Here is an 18,710-nt window from a genome sequence, read left to right as displayed (position 1 = left end):
ATAATATACTTCTACTATTCTTTAAATAAATCCATAATCACTCTGCTACATCTGAAAACTATGGTCCTGGTCCTGACAGAGTAATCGGGAGAAATGGTGTTTCCTAATGACGGTGGTGATGACGATCTAGATTTACTTTGACTAGCCTTGGACAGAAACCTTAAGGACCGCTGCATGGAAGTCTTGAAAATACTGACGATGCGTACACCTTTTGGCGGGGGTGGTGTGTTTGTTTGGTGGGGTGGGGTGGGGGCTGCCCGAAAGTGAACTGTACATACAATGATAACTTTTATTCATTTATTTTCTTACATTTAACTGAGTGATGTTACAGTACATAAGTTATTTACAACTGTGCAGTAATGTGTGGCAAAATAAATTATCTAGAAGGCAGCGAGAATACATTGGTTAATGATTATAAAAACTGTACATCATTTACGGAATACTTATTTTTTTTTTCAGTTTTGTATGTTTTTCCATTAAACTAATGTTGGCTCTGTAGTGTTTCAAGTCACTTCCCCAGAAAGGGAACAATGAAATGCCCGAGTAAAGAAAGACATAAACCAAAAACAAACATTAAAAAAAAGAAAAAGAAAAACTATACTCTTGTAAGTCCTTGTCTCGTGATTTGTGACAGCAACATTTGCTCTTTCATTAGTCTTTTTTCCTTATGCAGTTGTTTGAAACCAGGCATGTCAGACCTGGCTTAGGGACCATCCATCCTACATGGTTTTGATCCATCATCTGGGACCAAATGCACTGTTGTCACCATGTGAGGGCACTCTAGGTCTCATGCCCTAAAATTGAACGCAGTCTCTCCTCCCGGCTCTGTTACTGAGCTGCCGCCCCCTGCACGCAGCTTCCTGCCCTGAATGTGGGGCCGCATGGGCTGCTGTACAGCAGGAAAGCCACTCTCTCCACTGCTGTAGGCATTATAGACTCAGGTTTAAACAGGTAGAGGGTTAGTTAGCACTCCTGTCGCACTCTTGCGTGTCTTTTTTGTGCCTGCACATCGAGGTGTTGACCGTGTTCGGAGTTCTGTGTCCACCACTGTGCCGTCTGTCCCCTTGTTCTGGAGCACATAGGTGGACGAACCTGTCTCATGCTCCTTGTTTGTTGTAACTTAGTATGGGATGGGACAGAGAAAAATTCTGTCCCATGTGTTCGCCCAGATAACCCAAGACAGGAGGGACAAGGTTCAAAGCAGTTTTGCTTTTTAAATCCCAAACAAAACCATAAAAACTTGAGGATAAAAGTGCAAGTTGTGTTTTTCTCCCGTAAAAAGACGGTTCTTCCTCGGGCAGAAAAGGATGAGTTTTGTCATTTACCTTTTTCTATATAATATATATTTTCTCTCCTCAAAGAAATCTCCTCAAACCGGCTAGCCCTTACCGAACTTTGTTTGATGTCTCTTTGATGGATGATTAATATTAGACCGAACTCTCAGAGTCTGAATGTGTGTCAGTGTCACGCAGGCAACAGTACAAAGTCGTCGTTGACGTCGACCATTGGCACATAGAAGGAGGGGACCTCGTTCACACACAGAGATTTGTGTCCAGCAGGGTCCAGCTCCTGTACCTTGAGTTGCCACTCCATTCTCTGCACTGCATTTAGAGCGGCGGCCTCATGTTGCTGCCGCATTAGCAAACACGTCTGACAGAAGATGAATATTAGAATTAGACTTTGGAAAACATTTGCACATTTAAGGCTTAAAATAAAAATTTTACCAAAAATAAAAATTAGGGCTGTCAGTCGATTATTATTATTTTTTTAAATCTAATTCATTACATGATGTGTCAATTAATTAAATCTAATTCATCGCAAAACTAAATTTGCTAGTGAAATTACCCACAGAAGATTTAAAGCCATTATTGCATTAAATGAGAAAGTATCAAGTAGACATTACAAATAGTAGCTTTGGAAATAAATATTTGATTTGATTCAACATAATTTAGTATACATAAATCTTTAGGCTACAATGGCCTAATATAACCTATGGAAGATAATTTGAGCAACATCTCAGTATTTTTTGTTCATACAATGAAAGTCCGAAACAGTCTTCTTTTCTTAATGAAATTATGTTTTAAATAAGAAACTCAAACTGCCAGCACGTGGCGGTAAATGTCCTTATGTGTCATTCATTTATTTGTTTAAACTGCTGATTCATTCAGGAATGAAGTAAAGGCTCAGTTTATTATTAGGCTACTCATTGAATTCGTTCAAAATGCAGATTCATTCAGAACCTAAACACTGACGTGTTGCTCACAGATGCATAACAGTTCTGTGGCAGTTTTAAAAGTAACATTTTCTCTGCAAAATTTAGCAAAACAGACAATATTGTTTACAAAAAAAAAACAATATTAACTACTTATTTACTGAACTGTTGTATAAAATCACATTTAAACTTGTGACAATTTGTCGTGATATTTATAAATAAAATACAGCACTCGTGTGATATTGCTCTCGCTGCTCATATGGTAGCACTTACATGATATAAATATGACAAAAACTCATACAGGGGCATTTTTTGCCCCATATCTATAATTTTAGCAGCATAACTGCATTTATGGAGTTGTTGACCTGCATCATATTTGTCAACAGTCTACTGTATGGACTTACAGGTCGGGGCCAGTGCGTTAACTGCATTAAAATATTTTAAATGACATTATTTTTTCATAACTAATTAAGTGTGGTAAATGTGGTAAACTGACAGCCCTAATAAAAATATAATGTATTATTGACATAGAATGTGACTGACCACCATTCAGAAAGTTCCATATATCATTGTGCCTTTCCTGTTAAATAATTTTTCAAATTTTATAATGCTAAATTCAAGTTCTATCAATAAGAGTGTAGGTCCATTTAAAACATGAAACTTGTCTCAGGTACATTTAACACATGTGGGTCCATATATGAGTGATTCATAAGGAAGCTCCTCACCTTCATGCGGTCGTACTTATCATCCACATCTTGAATCCAGGAGATAAACTGCCGAGCATTGAAGCGATCTCTCACAGACTTGTTTTCATCCCCCTGAAGAACATGATTTGTTACAGATGTAAGAAAATCTATTTTTACTATCTTTGGTGTCTTAACAATAATTGTTACAATGAGTACTCACTTGGCTTTCTGATGGCATGTTATAGACTTCTGAGTCCAGCAGCATTGTGCAAGCACTGAAAGGAACGGCCTGATTTGCGATTGTTCTTGCTGCTCTGCAATGAACACGAAGCACTTCCTGCTCACAAGATACAATCAGCTTCTCCTGTAAGGGGACATTAAATCAGAGTCAGACTGGACATCCCATACCTTACGAGCATTCATCTAATAACCAAGGGACAAAGCTGGTAAACAGTGTTGAAATTATCAAGGTCTGTAAGTCACAGAAAGAACATTAGAAGAAAATGAAATGGGGAGCCTGATCGTACTGCAATATGCTTACTTAGTTGAAATGTATATTGCAGATAAGTTGCTATTCAATTTCACAAAGTCTTTGATGATTCATCAAAGGATTTGTGCCATGTGATCATTGCATCCTAATGGGGTGACTTCTGAAATGAGCTCAGTGATGCGTAGAGGGGAGGAAACAGACAGAGGGAAAGACTAAAGCCAAAGAGAAAGAGTGTACCCTCTCGATGCTGTGCTGCAGTCTTAGCTTTCCTCTCACTGCCTCTTGTTGTCTGAACAGCTCCTTCAGAGGCTCCGACAAAGATGGGGGTGGAGCAATCTAAGAAAGTAGAGAAAGTTGTCATAACTTGTCATTCTGGTTTAGCAAGACATCCCTATAGCTCAAAAATGGAAACACATTTATAGAGATAATATACTGTGTCCTAACCAAAAACGGTCCAAAATCTTGCTCCGTATAATACATTAAACATCAAGTATGTTCTGATTGTGGCTGTGCAGTGTTGCACATAATTTTTGCTTTCAGCATGGACAGAAAATTACTCTCAAAATTACTCTTTGTTAGGACATAGTGTTAAGAGTCTTTATGCATAGAGTACAAGTGCACACATAAAAATCTTACCACAGGAATATGAAGCTTGCTCAAAGGCTTGCCATCAAGTAGATAGGATCCTGTGTACGTCACGTACTCTGCGTAACACTGGGGAGCTTGAGGTGTTATGTAACACAAAATCTTCCGCTTTTCCTCAATTTTCTTGCGGATCTGAAGGTACTCAAAGTAGGGGTTGGAACGGTCACTGTGGTATGGCTCTATTTCATCCAATTTTATGGCATTCACAATGACTGCCAGTGTCTGCTGGATCATCTCCCGAGTCTGCTTCATTGCTGTGTTCACAAGTTGAACCTGCACCTGTTGCTGGCCTGATTTTGGAAACTTCCTCTTGCGGGGATGCTGGGACTGGTTGTCATCATCCTCAACAGGCCTGCCTTTTGTTTTGGTGATTAGTGCAGGTGCAGGAGTAGACGTCTGAGCTGTGGTTGAGCTGATGGGCTCTTTCTCCTTTTCTACAGTGACACAAGAAGTGGTCACACTTGTGGTGACTGATGAGGTGGATACCGAAGAGGTGATGCTTGATGAGCTTAGCACGGCACTCTGCTTGTTCTGATTGGCCAGCATCTGAGCCTTTTTCCGGGTCATTCTCTGAGGTATTTCCTCAATTTTCTTGGGGGCCTCAGATACTGGTATGGTCACTGACAATTTGGCGGTTGATTCAAGTGCCTCTGATACTTGGGTGCTGCTAGGCACTGAGACAGTTGGGACCTGAACAGAAGGATGAGGGCTACACGAGGGACCCAAAGCTACCACAGGATTTTGTAATGAAAGCGGTTTTGTGGTGACTGGTAGATCCAAATATTGTACCATAACAGATGGCATCATGGTATCTGGGGCTGTTTCTTTTAGCCTGTATTCATGGTCCTTTTCACTTTCAGTAGAGAACAAGTTACTGTTGTTTTCATTCACTTTTTCAAATGCTCCCCTCTCCTCTGAAATTGCTTCTTTCATGGGAGGAACCTCTGGGACGTTCTGAGGCTCCGGCTCCAACTCACACTGTGATCTATAGACATTGTCGCTTATTTGGGGAATCAAATCCTGATCAGATTCAGTCAGAGGCACAACTGCAGGAGAGCAAGGAGCTTTGGACAAACTTGACAGGTCAACATCCATTATGTCATTTTCACTTGTCTCAATGACTGGAGGTCTTGTCTGCTTACTCTCTGGGGCTATCATATCAGGGTCCTGTATCTCCTTCTCTTGAAAAGGAAGGTCTGGTATAGAGAAGGGACCCATGTCATCCAATTCATCAGCAGCACCAGAGAATGGATCTGCCCATGAAACAACAGGTTCTTGGCTGACTGGTGGGGCTACAGGCATGCTGTTCTCTGCAGCATAGGTGGGAGAGTCTTGTCTATTGTCTTTCATTATACATGGGGGCTCTAGGTCCATCAGAGCTTCCTCAGGATTTGGTTTGCAATCAGTGAAGAAAGTTTCTAGTCGAGACGATTCTGTCTCCAATGCCTCTGTTACAGGTCTTTCTGGTGATTGAATGTCTTCCACTGTGTCTTTATGGACCTCATAATGAGAGTCAGACATTTGTGATGGACAGTATGCTGTAGAATAAGTAGAGTGAGGTGGTGTCACAGGCATTACACCCGGGATATGCTGCATTTCACAATCGGAGTGTGAATAGGGACTGCTAATCTTTGAGACGGCTGCCTCGACCTCTCTGTAACTCTCATGAGGCGATTTCATGAGCACTTCTGAATTCCAGCCTAAGGACTGATCACACGAGTTGTCCATGTAGTTGTCTTGCAGATGGGTTGGTGTTATGGGAAGTACATCAGGATCTCTTCTATGTGGACAGTCAAGCCAAGCCTTTTTGTCAGGTTCTTCAATCCCGAGTGTATAAGTGGGATCGTTTCTAGACTGGATGGTCTCGTCTGCAGTGTGGTCACCTTCTCTGGCATCCTCAACAAAATCATCATCTTCCTCCTCATCATCTTCTTGCTCTTCATCAACAGGAGGAAAGTAGTCACTCCCACTAACAGGGTGGGCTGGTGTTAGACCGGGTCCACTCTGGTGTGGCTCTGAAAGATCATCAATATCCATGGGAGGCAGGGCAGCAGGGGCTGGAGTTGGGGGAGCAGCTATATCCAGACAAGGCTCCTGGGGGTCGGGTCTATGGACTGGAGTTGAGGGATTCATGAGATAGTTGTTAAAGACACTCCCTGGGTGTTCACTGCCATCGCTGATGGAATTTACAGTAGATGGTACATCATCTGGTACGCTATCATGTTGCAATGGGTCAGGCCTGGGAGACATGTCGATAGGCGACAAACAGAATGAAGAGGAAATGCAATCAAGTTTGTCAGCTGCCATCTTGTCCTCAGTAAGATGCGAGGCTGAAGACTCAAATGCTGTGCCTTCTTGTATATGTTGCTGTCTTAACTTGTCTGCCTCTACTTTGAACTCAATCTCAAGTGGTCTTCTGACATCAGAGGTGACAGATCGACTCACAAGGGGTAACTGCATGTTCTTTGCTGGTGTTATGCATGTTCCCTCCTGGAAGTTACTTGACGAGTTAGAATATCTATCGAAGAATGAAGGAGAGCAGGCATTCATGGAGATGGTTGTGGCTGAGGAATTCTGACACTCAAGACCCTCGAACATGATGTCAGGATAGTCCTCCGCGCTGCAGGATGGAGTGCGTGGAGTTTGCATGACTTCCTCATAGCTTGGACACGAGATCACAGATGTTGGGGTGGGTACACCTGTTGGTCGGTTTTGGTCGGGTCGTGGAGATGCAGGAAGACTTTCCTTCATTTGGTGGCCAGCGAGCCAGTCTTTTGAGTTCTGGTTGTCCATAGGTTGTGGTTTTCTATCAGGCGACATAATTTGGGTTGGAAGGCCAATATCTTTCATCTTTTTCTCTTTCAAAGCAGTTTCCACTGAAGCAGATTTTTTGGAGAGTTCACTGCGGTTCTTCTTCAGTTCTTCATTTGACTTAGTTTTATCTTTGAGTTTTGGGTCGCCTGATCGATGCCTCAGTTTTTCCATCTGTTTCATTCTCTCCTTGTGTTTTTTATGGCGCTCTTCAATCTCCTGATCTTTTAAACTAAGCATTTTGCCAAAACTCGTTAGTCTAAGATCACCATCAACCAACAGCTTTTCACGAGGACGGTTGTCCTTTCGTGCTGTCTCTTTTGACTGGCTGAATTTGTCATTCTCATCTTTGACCTTTGCCTTGACATCCGTTCTCTCTTTATCCATGATATCTTTATTTCTGTCCTTATTTTTCCCATCAAATTTAGAACTGTCTTCTTTAGATTTCTCTTTAAGACTCGTGACTTGAGTGTTTTCCTTCAGTCCAGATTTCTGTTCCTCTTTTGAGTGCCTGAAGGAGCCAAAACCATCCGAATATTTATGCTTTTCTTCTTTCACTTTTTCCTTGTGTTTCTCTTTCTTCTTTTTGTCTTTTATTTTCTCACTGTTCATGACATTGTTTGTCTTGTCCTTTTTGGACATCTCCTTCTCAAACTCCAGAGTTTTTTCCAAGTCATCCTCACCATCGGCTTTGGAACCATACAGAAAAGTGTAAGGGTCAGCCTCCAAAGGCATGGGCTCTTTGTCAAAGGGCAAGCTTTCTCTGCGGCCATAGGATTCTCTGATCTCCTCTGACTTATCTTTTTTCTCCCCCTTTTCTTTCTTGACTTTTTCCTTTTCTTTGTCATGACTCTTTTTGGATGATGAGGATGACGAATGTCTATGCCTCTCTTTCTCTCTGAACTTGTCCTGTGCATTAGAGATGGAGATGGACTCTCTTCTCTCCTCGGATATGTCAGGTATGCTGATGTTGGAGGAATCATAGAAGCTGCTTAGAACAGGCTCATGACCTCTGTCTGTGAAACTGTCTGATGAAATTTCACTATTTCTATCATTGGAATCATCTTTATAATCATTCATCGCCTCCTCCTCAAGTTTCTCCAACAAGGATTTCTCATTTTCACCACTCCCCTTTGAAAATTTTCGTTCTTTTAAGTGCTCCGTCTTGTCTTTGTATTTATTTTTGCCCTTTTCTTCACTGACGTCTCTCTTATCGAGAAGTTTCTGCTTGCTTTTCTTGTCTTGATTTGAATCCACAGATGCTCTGTCCTTCCGTTCCTTGTGTTTTGTGTCAGCTGAATCTTTGTCCTTTTTATCTTTGTGTTTTTCCATGGAGGTTTTTCTCTCTTTTCCAGCATCAAATGCTGCCTTCTCTTTTTTCTTATCTTTATGTTCCTTGTCTTTTTGTTTTTCTGTGGAATGTGTTTTGCCCTCAGAGTATTTCTTATGTTTATCTGTTTGGAAATTATCCATTTCATCTCTGTCAGGTGTGGAATCTTTCCTGTGCGAATCTGACAGTCCAAGAGAGTCGCTAAATTTTGCAACACCCCCATTATAACTGTCATCTTCATCCTCACTCTCATCTGTAAAAATATCGGCAATTGTATACCATGTCTTCTCTCTCACCTTTTCAGGTTTTCGCTCTTCTTTCTTAAACTCCAATAAATCTTTGTCTCTATCAGCATGTTTGTCCTGGGATGTCTTTTCTTTCTTATCTTTAATCAGTTCAGATGACATCTTCCTTTCTTTTTCTTTGCTATGAGAATCTTTATGCTTTTCTTTAACCCCATCTCGCTTGTCTTTGGAGGTCCTTTCTGGATCTTTCTCTTTCATTGACCTATCAATTGAATTTTTCTCAGATTTCTCTTTTTCCTGGTCCAAATTTCTGTCCTTGGGCTTGTCCTTGTGTTTTTCTCCTTTGGACTTCTCTTTCTTTTCCACGCCATCCATTTTCTTCTCCCTTTCCTTTCCAGAGTGGTTCCTTTCCCTGGGGTCAGACTTACAAGTGGTTTCATTCTCTGGTTTGTCTTTAAAGAAGGCCTCACTCCCATAGTCATCTCTCAAAGATTCTTGTTTTGTTTTAGAGTCTTTCCTTTCTTTAGTAAACTCATAGGAATCTTTTCTGTCTCTGCTGCCATCCACAGAATCCTTCTCTTTCTTCTCTTTGACACCCTCTGCTGATTCTTTTCGTTTCTTCTCCTTTTCCAGTGACTGACCAGAATTAAACTTCTGTTTGTCAGTCCAGTCCTTTTTCTTTTCAGCATTCTTTTCAGAGGATTCCTTGTCTTTCTTCTTTGATGCAGTTTCCTTTTCAGGACGTTTTTCTCCATGATCTGGCTTTTTATCTTTGACCTTATTTTCCTTTTTTCTATCCCTGCTTTCCTCCTTCACCGTTTCTACAATTAACTTGACCGCATTATTTGCTTTGTATTCTTTTACAGGAGCATCCCAGCTATCATCTCCATAAAGCGAACTGTCAGAAGACATGTCTGACTGCCACCGATCATGGGGGTCATCTGACGCACTCATCTTGGTGTCCTCTAGTAGGTGATTTTTTAAGTCAAAATCTTCATAATCAGGGTCTTCTTTGTGGTTTTTATCCCTCTTAGACTTTTCCTTTTCTTCTTTTATGCTTTTCTCGGATTTAAAATGTTTGTCGTCTTTTTGCTCATTCTTTTTGTCAATTTTGAGGGACTTATCCTTAGACTTTTTCTTTTTATCATCTTTATGGGCTTTCTGCTTCTCCTCTTTTGCCTTGTCTTTGTCTTTTATGCTTCTCTCCTTCTCAGCCTTTAAAGGTTTGTCCCTCTCATCTTTGTTCACCTTTTCCTTGTTGGACTCCTTTGTCTTCTTTGACCTCTCTTCCTTGATCACCCTTTGAATTTCTTTACCTGGCCAGTCCTTGTCTTCTGATTTACCCTTTGACAGTCTTTCCTCCTTCTTAAAATGATCTTTCTCATGTTTGGAAAGTTTGACCCTATTTTCAGAAGGTGACTCTGTCTCCACAATGAGCGACTTCTGCCGTGAGTCATCAAAGTCAAAAGAAAAGCTCTTGACAAACTTTTCATTCATGTCGTGACTCAACACAACACTTGGAGCCTTATCTTTTTCCTTACTTTTGTGTTTGTGTTTCACTTTGTGTTTTTTTAACACTTTTCCATCTTTGTCTGTTTTAGAAATGGCCCCATCAGTGTTCGAGTTCTTGTAAAACTCAGAGTTCTTTTTGTCTACTGCATTGGCATGAGCGTTGTTTTTCTTTCTGTTATCTTGCACTTTCTTTTTCACCTGTTTCACAGACTCAATGCTGGAGTCGGCAGAAGAGTAGTCTGACTCGCTGGAAAGCCTTGTTCTGACTGAGTCCGAGAGGGAGCTGACATCAGACCACGTTGGAGAGGACACAGTCTTCCAGCCATCTGTCCTCCACTGCTTTGGGTGCTGCTCTGCCAGAGACTGTGTGTGTTTCTGAGAGCTCAGACTCCCATGCGTGGAGGACGAATTCGAGATGGACAGAGAACTAAAAACAGAGGGGTCTTTGAGGCTCAATGTAGAAGAGTCCTTTACACAATTTGCACTCTGCATGGATCCTTTATCATCCTCACTCTCCAGGTCCCCAATCTCAGAATCTGAGGTGCAAAACTTATCGTTCACTTTACCAAAGCGCACCTCCTTACTAACGTTATTCTTTGTCTCCTTCTTCCTCTTCTTCTTGACTTTACTTTTGTCTTTTTGCTGCTTGGAGCTCAGTGACGTTGAATCCCGGCTCTTGACATTTGTCTGAGGTGCAGTTTGCCTTGGTGTGGTCGTGGGTGTGAAACACAACGTCCTGTCATCCTCGTCCGAGCTGTTGCTGTCTGACAGGATCCTGCGCACAGCCTTCTTTGGTGTTAGCGAGTTGCTTTTGGAATAAGTTTTAACCTCCATCTTGGGTATGGAGATGAAGTTGTTTGTCTTGCTGACAGGATCCTTGCGGAACTCCTTCTTGAGCAGATGCTTGTCATCCACAGGTGGGACACGCTCCTCCTCGTCATCCTCGTCAAACTCGTACTCATCCTTGACAGGAGTAGTGGTGGATTTGGGTGGGTCCATGCCCTTCCCTTTTAACTTTAAGCCCTTCTCAAACTCTGAGTCTGTATTATTGCCATCAACAGAGCTGGATGGGGCAAATGATGGGGCATCTTCCTCTTCAGAAGTATCTGCTGATTCAAACAAGAACTCTTAATATCAACATAAGCTACACATTTCCTGTTAGACACTTTCTGGAAGTATTCAAACAAGAACTGCATGATAACACACCTGAGGAACTCTCCTCACTGGAGGTGTAAGTGCCTTTTCCCAGCAACAGGTTAAGCATTGTTTGTGAATTTGCCACTTTTAACGGAGTCTCTCCTCTTCTGTTGCTTTGACAAGGATCCCCTCCATATCGTAACAGAAGCTTCACAACCTATAAAGCCAGAATATAGTTGTCAATCTTAAAATTTTCTTAAAATCTTAAAATAAATCTTAACTTGGAACATCTGTTCTGAGGTACTTACTTTAAGATGGCCATTGTTAGATGCATCATGTAGAGGCGTGTCGTCATCCAGGCCCTTGGTGTTAACCTCAGCCCCGGCTGCCAGCAGCTGCTTGGCCACATCGTAATACCCTCTGTTACACGCCTCATGCAGTGCGGTCCAGCCTAAAATAAATGGTATGTCGTTATTAAGTGTCCGCTCATCTATGTTATGGAAAGAATTTCATGAACATTTTAACCAGACTGAGATCACCTAATCACTTAATATACCATTCGATATCAACAGCATGCTACAATACTAAGGTGGAGGTCTGGTGAATTCTGATGGCTGCCTTACCTGCAAAGTCTTTTACATTCACATCAGCCCCCTCGTTGATGAGCTCCTTTATCCGGCGTGCCTCCCCACGTATGGCTGCCCGGTGCAGCCGCGTCTCACCCCTCTCATTCCGCTTGTTAACTTTATCTTTGGTTTTTGAGGCAGAGTTTGGTGTTCCCTTCTGACCCAGACTTGACTGCGACTGGTGCTTTGGTGTTGTGTCTGAATAAAAATATCAGTATTAACAGCAATTACTTATAGAAGTGGTTCTCAACCATGTGGGCTGGGGCACTCTGTGGGGGTCTCAACAAACTTCCAAGGGGATCAACAAGATGGTATGATAATTTCTCGGTAATTTCTATAATAAAAATAATTATGCTTATTTTAAGTAAAAATATTTCTAAAAATCCTTATCCAGTAAACATGAACAACTAGAAAAATTCTAAAATTAGTTGAAAAAAGTCAATTAGTTGAAAAAGAGTATTGTTAAAACAACAACAAGAACAAAAAACACCCAGTTCTTGAAGTCCTAGCTTTGTAATCATCAACTGAAGTATACGAGGAAACATTAACCAACAAGGAGTAGGGGCTTCAACAATGGAGGGCACTGGAGTCAAAAAGGTTGAGTACCACTGACTTAGTTACGAAGTATGAGCAACTTGACTGGGTTTTGTTAGCTCTGACCTCAAGGTGGCAGTCTTGTACAACAAGCATGGCAAAAGACTCTTCTGCCTGCATTACATCTTTTGACTAAAGTACACAATTTCAACAGAATTTCATATCTTGGATTTGTATGATATTGTCAATAACAAAATTAAAGCACATTGAATCGACAAACTATTCAGTTTGTAAATAAGGTAATTTATTAGTGACCCCAGAGAAGACTAAATTTCTATTTTCAGACACTTACATAAAACATTCACAAAAATAGCTGGTAGGCAAAAGTGCTCTACAGGGGTAGGGGTTAGGGGTGTTTCCTGTAGTCTTTTGTTTTGGAAAAATAAATATGGTGAACTATTTGAAGAGGAAGAGCTAAATTTGAGTAATCTACTAGACGTGCATACTTAACCTTTATGGAATACCATTAGTCTAGTTTAGAAAACAAACAACAGACGTTTGAAATAAGTACAACAAAATCCAAGGTTTTATTTTTCTCAAGAATATAAAACCACCTGAGCCAATTCAATCAAATCTGAATCTGAACAAGTCATACTGAAACAGTACAACCAAGTCCCTTGTTGCTCCATCAACAGTCCTGGAGGGCTGATGAACAACAGTGGATTAAGATTGCAGAGGTTCATTTCACTAAAGTAATAGAAATTGATGAGGGTTATCTTGTTTAATTGAATTCTAATTAAGTGCTGTGGTGTGTGTTTAAATGAAGAATAACGTGAAAGTGCAGCAGGGACAGTGGAAGCTACTGAAGCCACTGCGCCCCCTCCCGCTCGTGACCCCCGAGACGTGGCGCCCATGACAAACACGCACCTGGACTGTTTACGGACTCCTCCGCTGTCATCTGCATGAGAAGAGCCACCTGCTGCCGCTCTGAGAGGGGGTACCCGGCCCGGATCCCTGGCATGCCCATCCCAAATGGCAGGCCTGACTTCCTGGTGTTAGTGGGCTCTTTTTTAATGCGCTTCCGCTCTGGACCTTGTTTTTCTGTTGAGGAGAAAACAGGGGCATATTAACCCACAAATCAGCTTCATGAACAGTTGTGAATAGACAATATCCTCAAACACTCAGTTTAGTGACCTTCATAGTCCCATCTAAGTAAGCTAGCATAAGTTAATATGCATTCTCATGTATGCCATCCTTAGCAGCCTGAAGGTCAAGTGAAACCTTGGGTAAATTCCCAGCCGCTTGGCCCATGTGAAGGCCTGCTACTGGCAGTAACCATGGTGTGAGATTACCCAAAATCTCCTATTCCTTGGGGGGTCCTCCGATGCCATTCTAGCATGTGTGTATGTGTGTGTTTCTTTAAGGCTATGACTTGGCAGCTTGTCACCGATTACAAAATGGCCGGTGTTCACATTTCAATGTGGCTGAGGCAAGGTCACCGCTGCGTTTGGACAAAAGCAGCTTCTCTTCACAGAAACACCCATCTATTATTCTCAATATGTCAGTGTCAACATATCTGCCTTACAATGCGGCTGTCCAGTTCTTTACAGCCGTCTGACCCGTGCTATCGACTTACAGTGGGAGAGCCATCTTTGCGTTTGCCAGTTTCCACTCTATGACCCCCAAGCCTCAAACTGTACAAACATGCCCAAATGTCACGCAGGCATTCCTGTGCCATTAACACCAATAAAAACCCAACGAGGTTCAACAATCCTGTCATCTAGATTTCTACTCTTGTCTAATCTATGGAAGATATACAAGTCAGCTTGTTGTTCCCAAAATGATTTGCTCAAGGCCACAAGCATAATTTACAGGGAGAGGAAGCCAGACACAAATGCTTCCAGCAACAACGGTATTTCCAGGAATTATTCTTTATGGTTTTGGGCTAATGAATATTTGCTAACACCTGTAAACACTTACGTGTAATGTACCCCAAACACTCAACACACACACGCTGAAAACCACCTCCTGTAATAGATGTTGCTTGCCATTTAGTCACATTCCTGTGATTCAAACCTTGAAGAGCATGAACAGCAGAAGCGGTCTAAACATGTTTATAACAGGCAGATGAACTAACAAACCCAGTGCTTGCACTTTTAGTCTTCTACAGTATAATAGACTCAACTGAGGTAATGACAATTGTACAGTATTACAGAAGTATTGTGAGAGATTAAGCTAGCTGTCACAATCTTCTTAAAGTTGAATTTGTGTCTGTAGAATTTTTACATATATACCGTAATAATAATAAAAAGTATCAAATATTCAATCAAGTATTTTAGGTAAAAAAAAAAAAAAAATCATTAATGTCTTATATTGAGGTTCAACAGTATATAACTACCATAAATTTCTACTGTCACACAGTATACTGTCATATCGCTTATGTATCACAAGTAAAGTCATATCGCAAGTAAAGCACTTGTCATAATGCAGGTTTCAGAGAGCAGGTTAGGGGAGCCTGTTGCTTCAAACCACTAGTATTTAAAAACAGTGGTTATCTGTTGAGAGGTGGTATTGATAATCTTCTGTTTTAACATAAAACACAGAAGAGTTTATCAGATAGGGCCCTATGATTTCCGCGATGCAGTAAACGCGGATGGAATCGTGGAATCCAGTCATAAAAATGGAGATTTATAACTTCATTTGATAACCAGAACAATGTAAATACACAACACAAAATTGGTATGCATTCAAATAATTAGACGTTAAAACAGAATTTGATAAACATATGGTGAGTAAAAATAAAACATTTCATAGGGCCCTAAACATTTAATTTTTGTAACTAATTTAATAAATTGATGTGAAATTGTATAAGTTTCATGATTTTAATTAATTAGACATGCTTTGATTAATAAAATTGCATTTAACCATTAAAAAGTTAAATGTTAAAAAATTAATTTTAAACAATTAAAACCGAAAACAACAACAACAAAAAAAAGGATTTTGAAAAAGATAACACTGATTTCATAGGGCCCTAAACAGACCAGGTGCATAAAAGCAGATACACTAGGAGCAAAAATCACTAACATAAAACACTTAAATTAAATTGCTAACAGGTTTAACTGACTTTCATCACTGCTGAAAACCACCTCCTGTAATAGATGTTGCATAACTAGTTTTTTTTTTTTTTTAAATAAACAACCCAAACAAGAAGAGCTGGTTAGGTGTGAGGTTTGTAATGTCTTTAATCAGCTAAGAGAACAACAACAACAACAACAATCACTGAAAGAAAAAAAGCACCCCAAGAGTCTTCAGTAATGTACCAAAGAAATGTTCAGAATGATCTCACCTGATCAGCTCAAAATGTCAAAGATCAGTGCCCTGCAGTTTATATTGATCATTTTGACTAGTGTAGTATTTGTAGTATCTTCTTGGTATGATGTTAGTGAGCTGCTTACTGTGTGTCCTCTGAGACTGATGGCTGAAGGGAATCTAGGTCAGGGACTGGGGGGTTACAGGGACAGCAGCCTAATAGACTAGGGAAAATTCCAATGGTAAACATACAAGAAAATGAAACCAAATATGTTGTGGCTAGGGTGTTCTGGGTGGTTTATTACTGGTAAGTCAAGAACCCACCGACAAAATCAAATTGCTTAGAAAAGTGAAAGTAAAACTAGTACAACTCACTACATCATTCATGTCTGGAGAACAAAAGGTGTGAGGTATGCAATGACTTCCAGTTCAGTATGTAAACAAACTAGCAATATTAATAGTGATGCTTGCCTTAGTAAGCACCACTCATAAGGCAGAAACTCCCTACGAGCTGCCCAGAGAAAACAGGAAATGAAGGCAAAAGAGACAGGAAGTGCCAGCAGGATGTTGTGTCAATACTTTACACACAGCAGATGAAAAAAAGAGTGAGGGGATTGGTTTCATCAACCGCAATGATGAAGGAAGTCATCATCATCAGAGAGAATGTAGAATGTTAATGTATCAGACTCCTTTATCCGAGCTTCTCAAAACACAGAGGCAGTGTGAAGGCAGGCCACACTTCACCTCTTCAGAACACAAGGGCAGCAGCACCAGTGGGAGACACAGTAATAAAACCCAGGCAAAACAGACGCCGACACAATTCAGGCACCACCAGATCTGATATATACGGTGAAATCACAATAGTGAATAATTCATAAGAGCGCTGCGTGACAGAAAATGAAATACTACAAAAACATTCCTCCCTCCAGGAATATGAGTAATGCTCCATGGCTTGGTCGTACGAAGGCCAAAAAACATCACCGGTCCGATCCGTTAGACAGCAGCGAATCTCTTCTCTCTGCCTACAGGAAGCAGACACGTTCTAAATGCGAGTGTGTGTGTGCATGTTAGCCAGAGACCAATTGCGTGTGCAAGTGTACCAGCGCACATGCCTGCCAGCGTTAGCAAGGCGCGGGCAGCAGTGGAGCAGCAAATATTACTGTCTCTTATCAGCCAACCCACTCTCCCTTCCTCAGCTCACGTCCACCGTCTGCTATAGCCCGCGTGCCAAAAGTTCACAAACCATGCAGTGCGTATCCCAAAAAAGCACCTCATAAGCTATTCAGTTTCTGTAATATCTTCTGCAAATGCATTGTTATTTGCACGCTAAAATGCATCGCCACTAGCGAAGGCTCTTTAGAGCAGTGGCACTGCATTCTATTTCCATGCCAAGTTCTGCCTCTAATACATAATGCAGCAAAGATGTCTGCGGCCTGAGAAAGCGCAGTGAGGCAATGAGCAAACAGAAGATGGAGGCAGGAAGACTGTGAGATGGAGAGAAAGAACGGAGGAAGTATCCTGAGTGCTCTTGGGCCTTGTGGGTTGCTCCTGCACTAGAGCTAAGTGGCACAGACGATCCCTGCAGTCTCCCTGAATGCAGAACGCACCGAGAGCCCATGAGAGAGATGCAGAGAGGGAGATGTAAAAATATCAGCTAGATAAATTATGCATTTCAAATGGAATCTTCCAGAAAATGGAGGACAGGAAACACCCTCGGTGACACAGTGAAGATGGCTCCGTTTTACCACAGCTTTGGCTTTAATACACAGTCACGCGCAATATTTTGGTGATCTGTATGGGCCCAACAACAATCTTGATCAAGCCTTAACTTTTTACTTGCCCTGCCAGGAATATGATAACCGTTAGCTATTTTTTTTATTGCAAATTAAAAACTAAGTTTGGTTGTTTTAAAAACAACCACAACAGTATAGATTTATAATCACATCAGTTATCAGTCAAAACAACGTGTGTGTATTACCTGCAATTTTAATAGTAGCACATCCAACTTTGTCACCTCTGCTGTACTCATGATATTCTTGGGTTTACTTTCTTTGGGGAACCAACTCCAACTTATTGCAGCCTAATAAACAACATGGTTTAGAGATATTGCGATATCTTTGCTGACGATATAAAATTATGGAATAATGTATATCACAATACTGTGTAAAGTTTATCTTAAAGACAGTAAGCCAGTTTGACTCGTCTTAAGATCAAGAAAGCTGATAGGCATGCTGCATTCAAATGTCCCTGTGCATATATGTGAACGCTCTATGAAGAGCATCAAAGGTTTCTATTTACAACACATTTAACAGCATTGAGCCCTAGTCAATCAGTCCCAAACGCAGTAAATGCAGTACCAAATCAGAGGTGTTTACATGATGAAAATAAGATATCCATTGTGCTGTGTAGACAATTTCAACACTATAATGGTTTTCGCTAGTGTAGAGAGCACTTTTTACCCAACTTTTGTTTATAACATACACAATTTGAATAGATTAACAACCATAATTAAATGAGGGATTGAATCCAAAAAGTTTCATATTTATATATTTCACTGATTTTAAATGTTCATTTTGTTTTCACTTAGTAAAAAGCAATAAGCCATCGTATAGATTTTTTAACGAAGTGTTGATTTTGCAACTGGTATGTACTTCGTAACAACAGCTGTTCTATCCAGATCATGTTTTATTTCATGACCCCACAATTTGTGAAGAAATGGAAAAATATGAACGCATTGATTATCATCAAAATTTTGAAAAATATCAAGAGATAAATTCCTTAGCTATATCGCCCAGCTCTAACATCTTCATTTCCATTTAATTCCGGCCAGGACTGAGTTAATAATGGCTTTTGTAGTGAATGCTAATGCTTAATAATTAAAAAACTCCCATTGCAGTAAAACATCCAACTTTGAGCAGCAGCCGAAAGGGTGTTTGTGTGCGCTCACTGCAGTAATGGAACAAAGATCTAACTAGTCCTGTATTGGAAACCTTCCAACTGGGGGAGGAGACCACGGAGAGAGCAGCTCAACTACATCAACAAGTCCCAGTAAGGGTGCATGAGGTGGAGTACAGCCAAGAGCTGGACAGATGCCATTAGGAACAGACAATGATGCAGCATAAAAACATGCAACAAAATCCAAGCTATCTTCACAGACACTGTAGCTGCAATTG

General features: G+C 40.8%; 1 protein-coding gene across 1 annotated transcript in view; it reads right to left on the bottom strand.

The window, feature by feature from the left end:
* Nucleotides 1–285: 285 nt before the first annotated feature.
* The window catches only part of LOC306887876 (ankyrin repeat domain-containing protein 11-like), a 132,717-nt gene continuing 114,292 nt past the window's right edge, over nucleotides 286–18,710 (bottom strand). Inside the window, exons 5-13 of the mRNA XM_079445880.1 lie at nucleotides 13,156–13,329; nucleotides 11,692–11,892; nucleotides 11,377–11,519; nucleotides 11,138–11,285; nucleotides 4,025–11,037; nucleotides 3,626–3,724; nucleotides 3,119–3,262; nucleotides 2,938–3,030; nucleotides 286–1,650 (exon numbers count right to left, since the gene is read on the bottom strand). Coding sequence (XP_079302006.1) covers nucleotides 1,465–1,650; nucleotides 2,938–3,030; nucleotides 3,119–3,262; nucleotides 3,626–3,724; nucleotides 4,025–11,037; nucleotides 11,138–11,285; nucleotides 11,377–11,519; nucleotides 11,692–11,892; nucleotides 13,156–13,329 — 8,201 coding nt within the window. The 3' untranslated portion in view covers nucleotides 286–1,464. The remainder of the gene's footprint in view (nucleotides 1,651–2,937; nucleotides 3,031–3,118; nucleotides 3,263–3,625; nucleotides 3,725–4,024; nucleotides 11,038–11,137; nucleotides 11,286–11,376; nucleotides 11,520–11,691; nucleotides 11,893–13,155; nucleotides 13,330–18,710) is intronic.

Source organism: Barbus barbus, assembly GCF_936440315.1.
Source record: "Barbus barbus genome assembly, chromosome: 2".
Taxonomy (NCBI): Eukaryota; Metazoa; Chordata; class Actinopteri; order Cypriniformes; family Cyprinidae; genus Barbus; species Barbus barbus.
The sequence above is the reverse complement of the archived record's forward strand: the minus strand, read 5'-3'. Positions and strand labels throughout refer to the sequence as shown.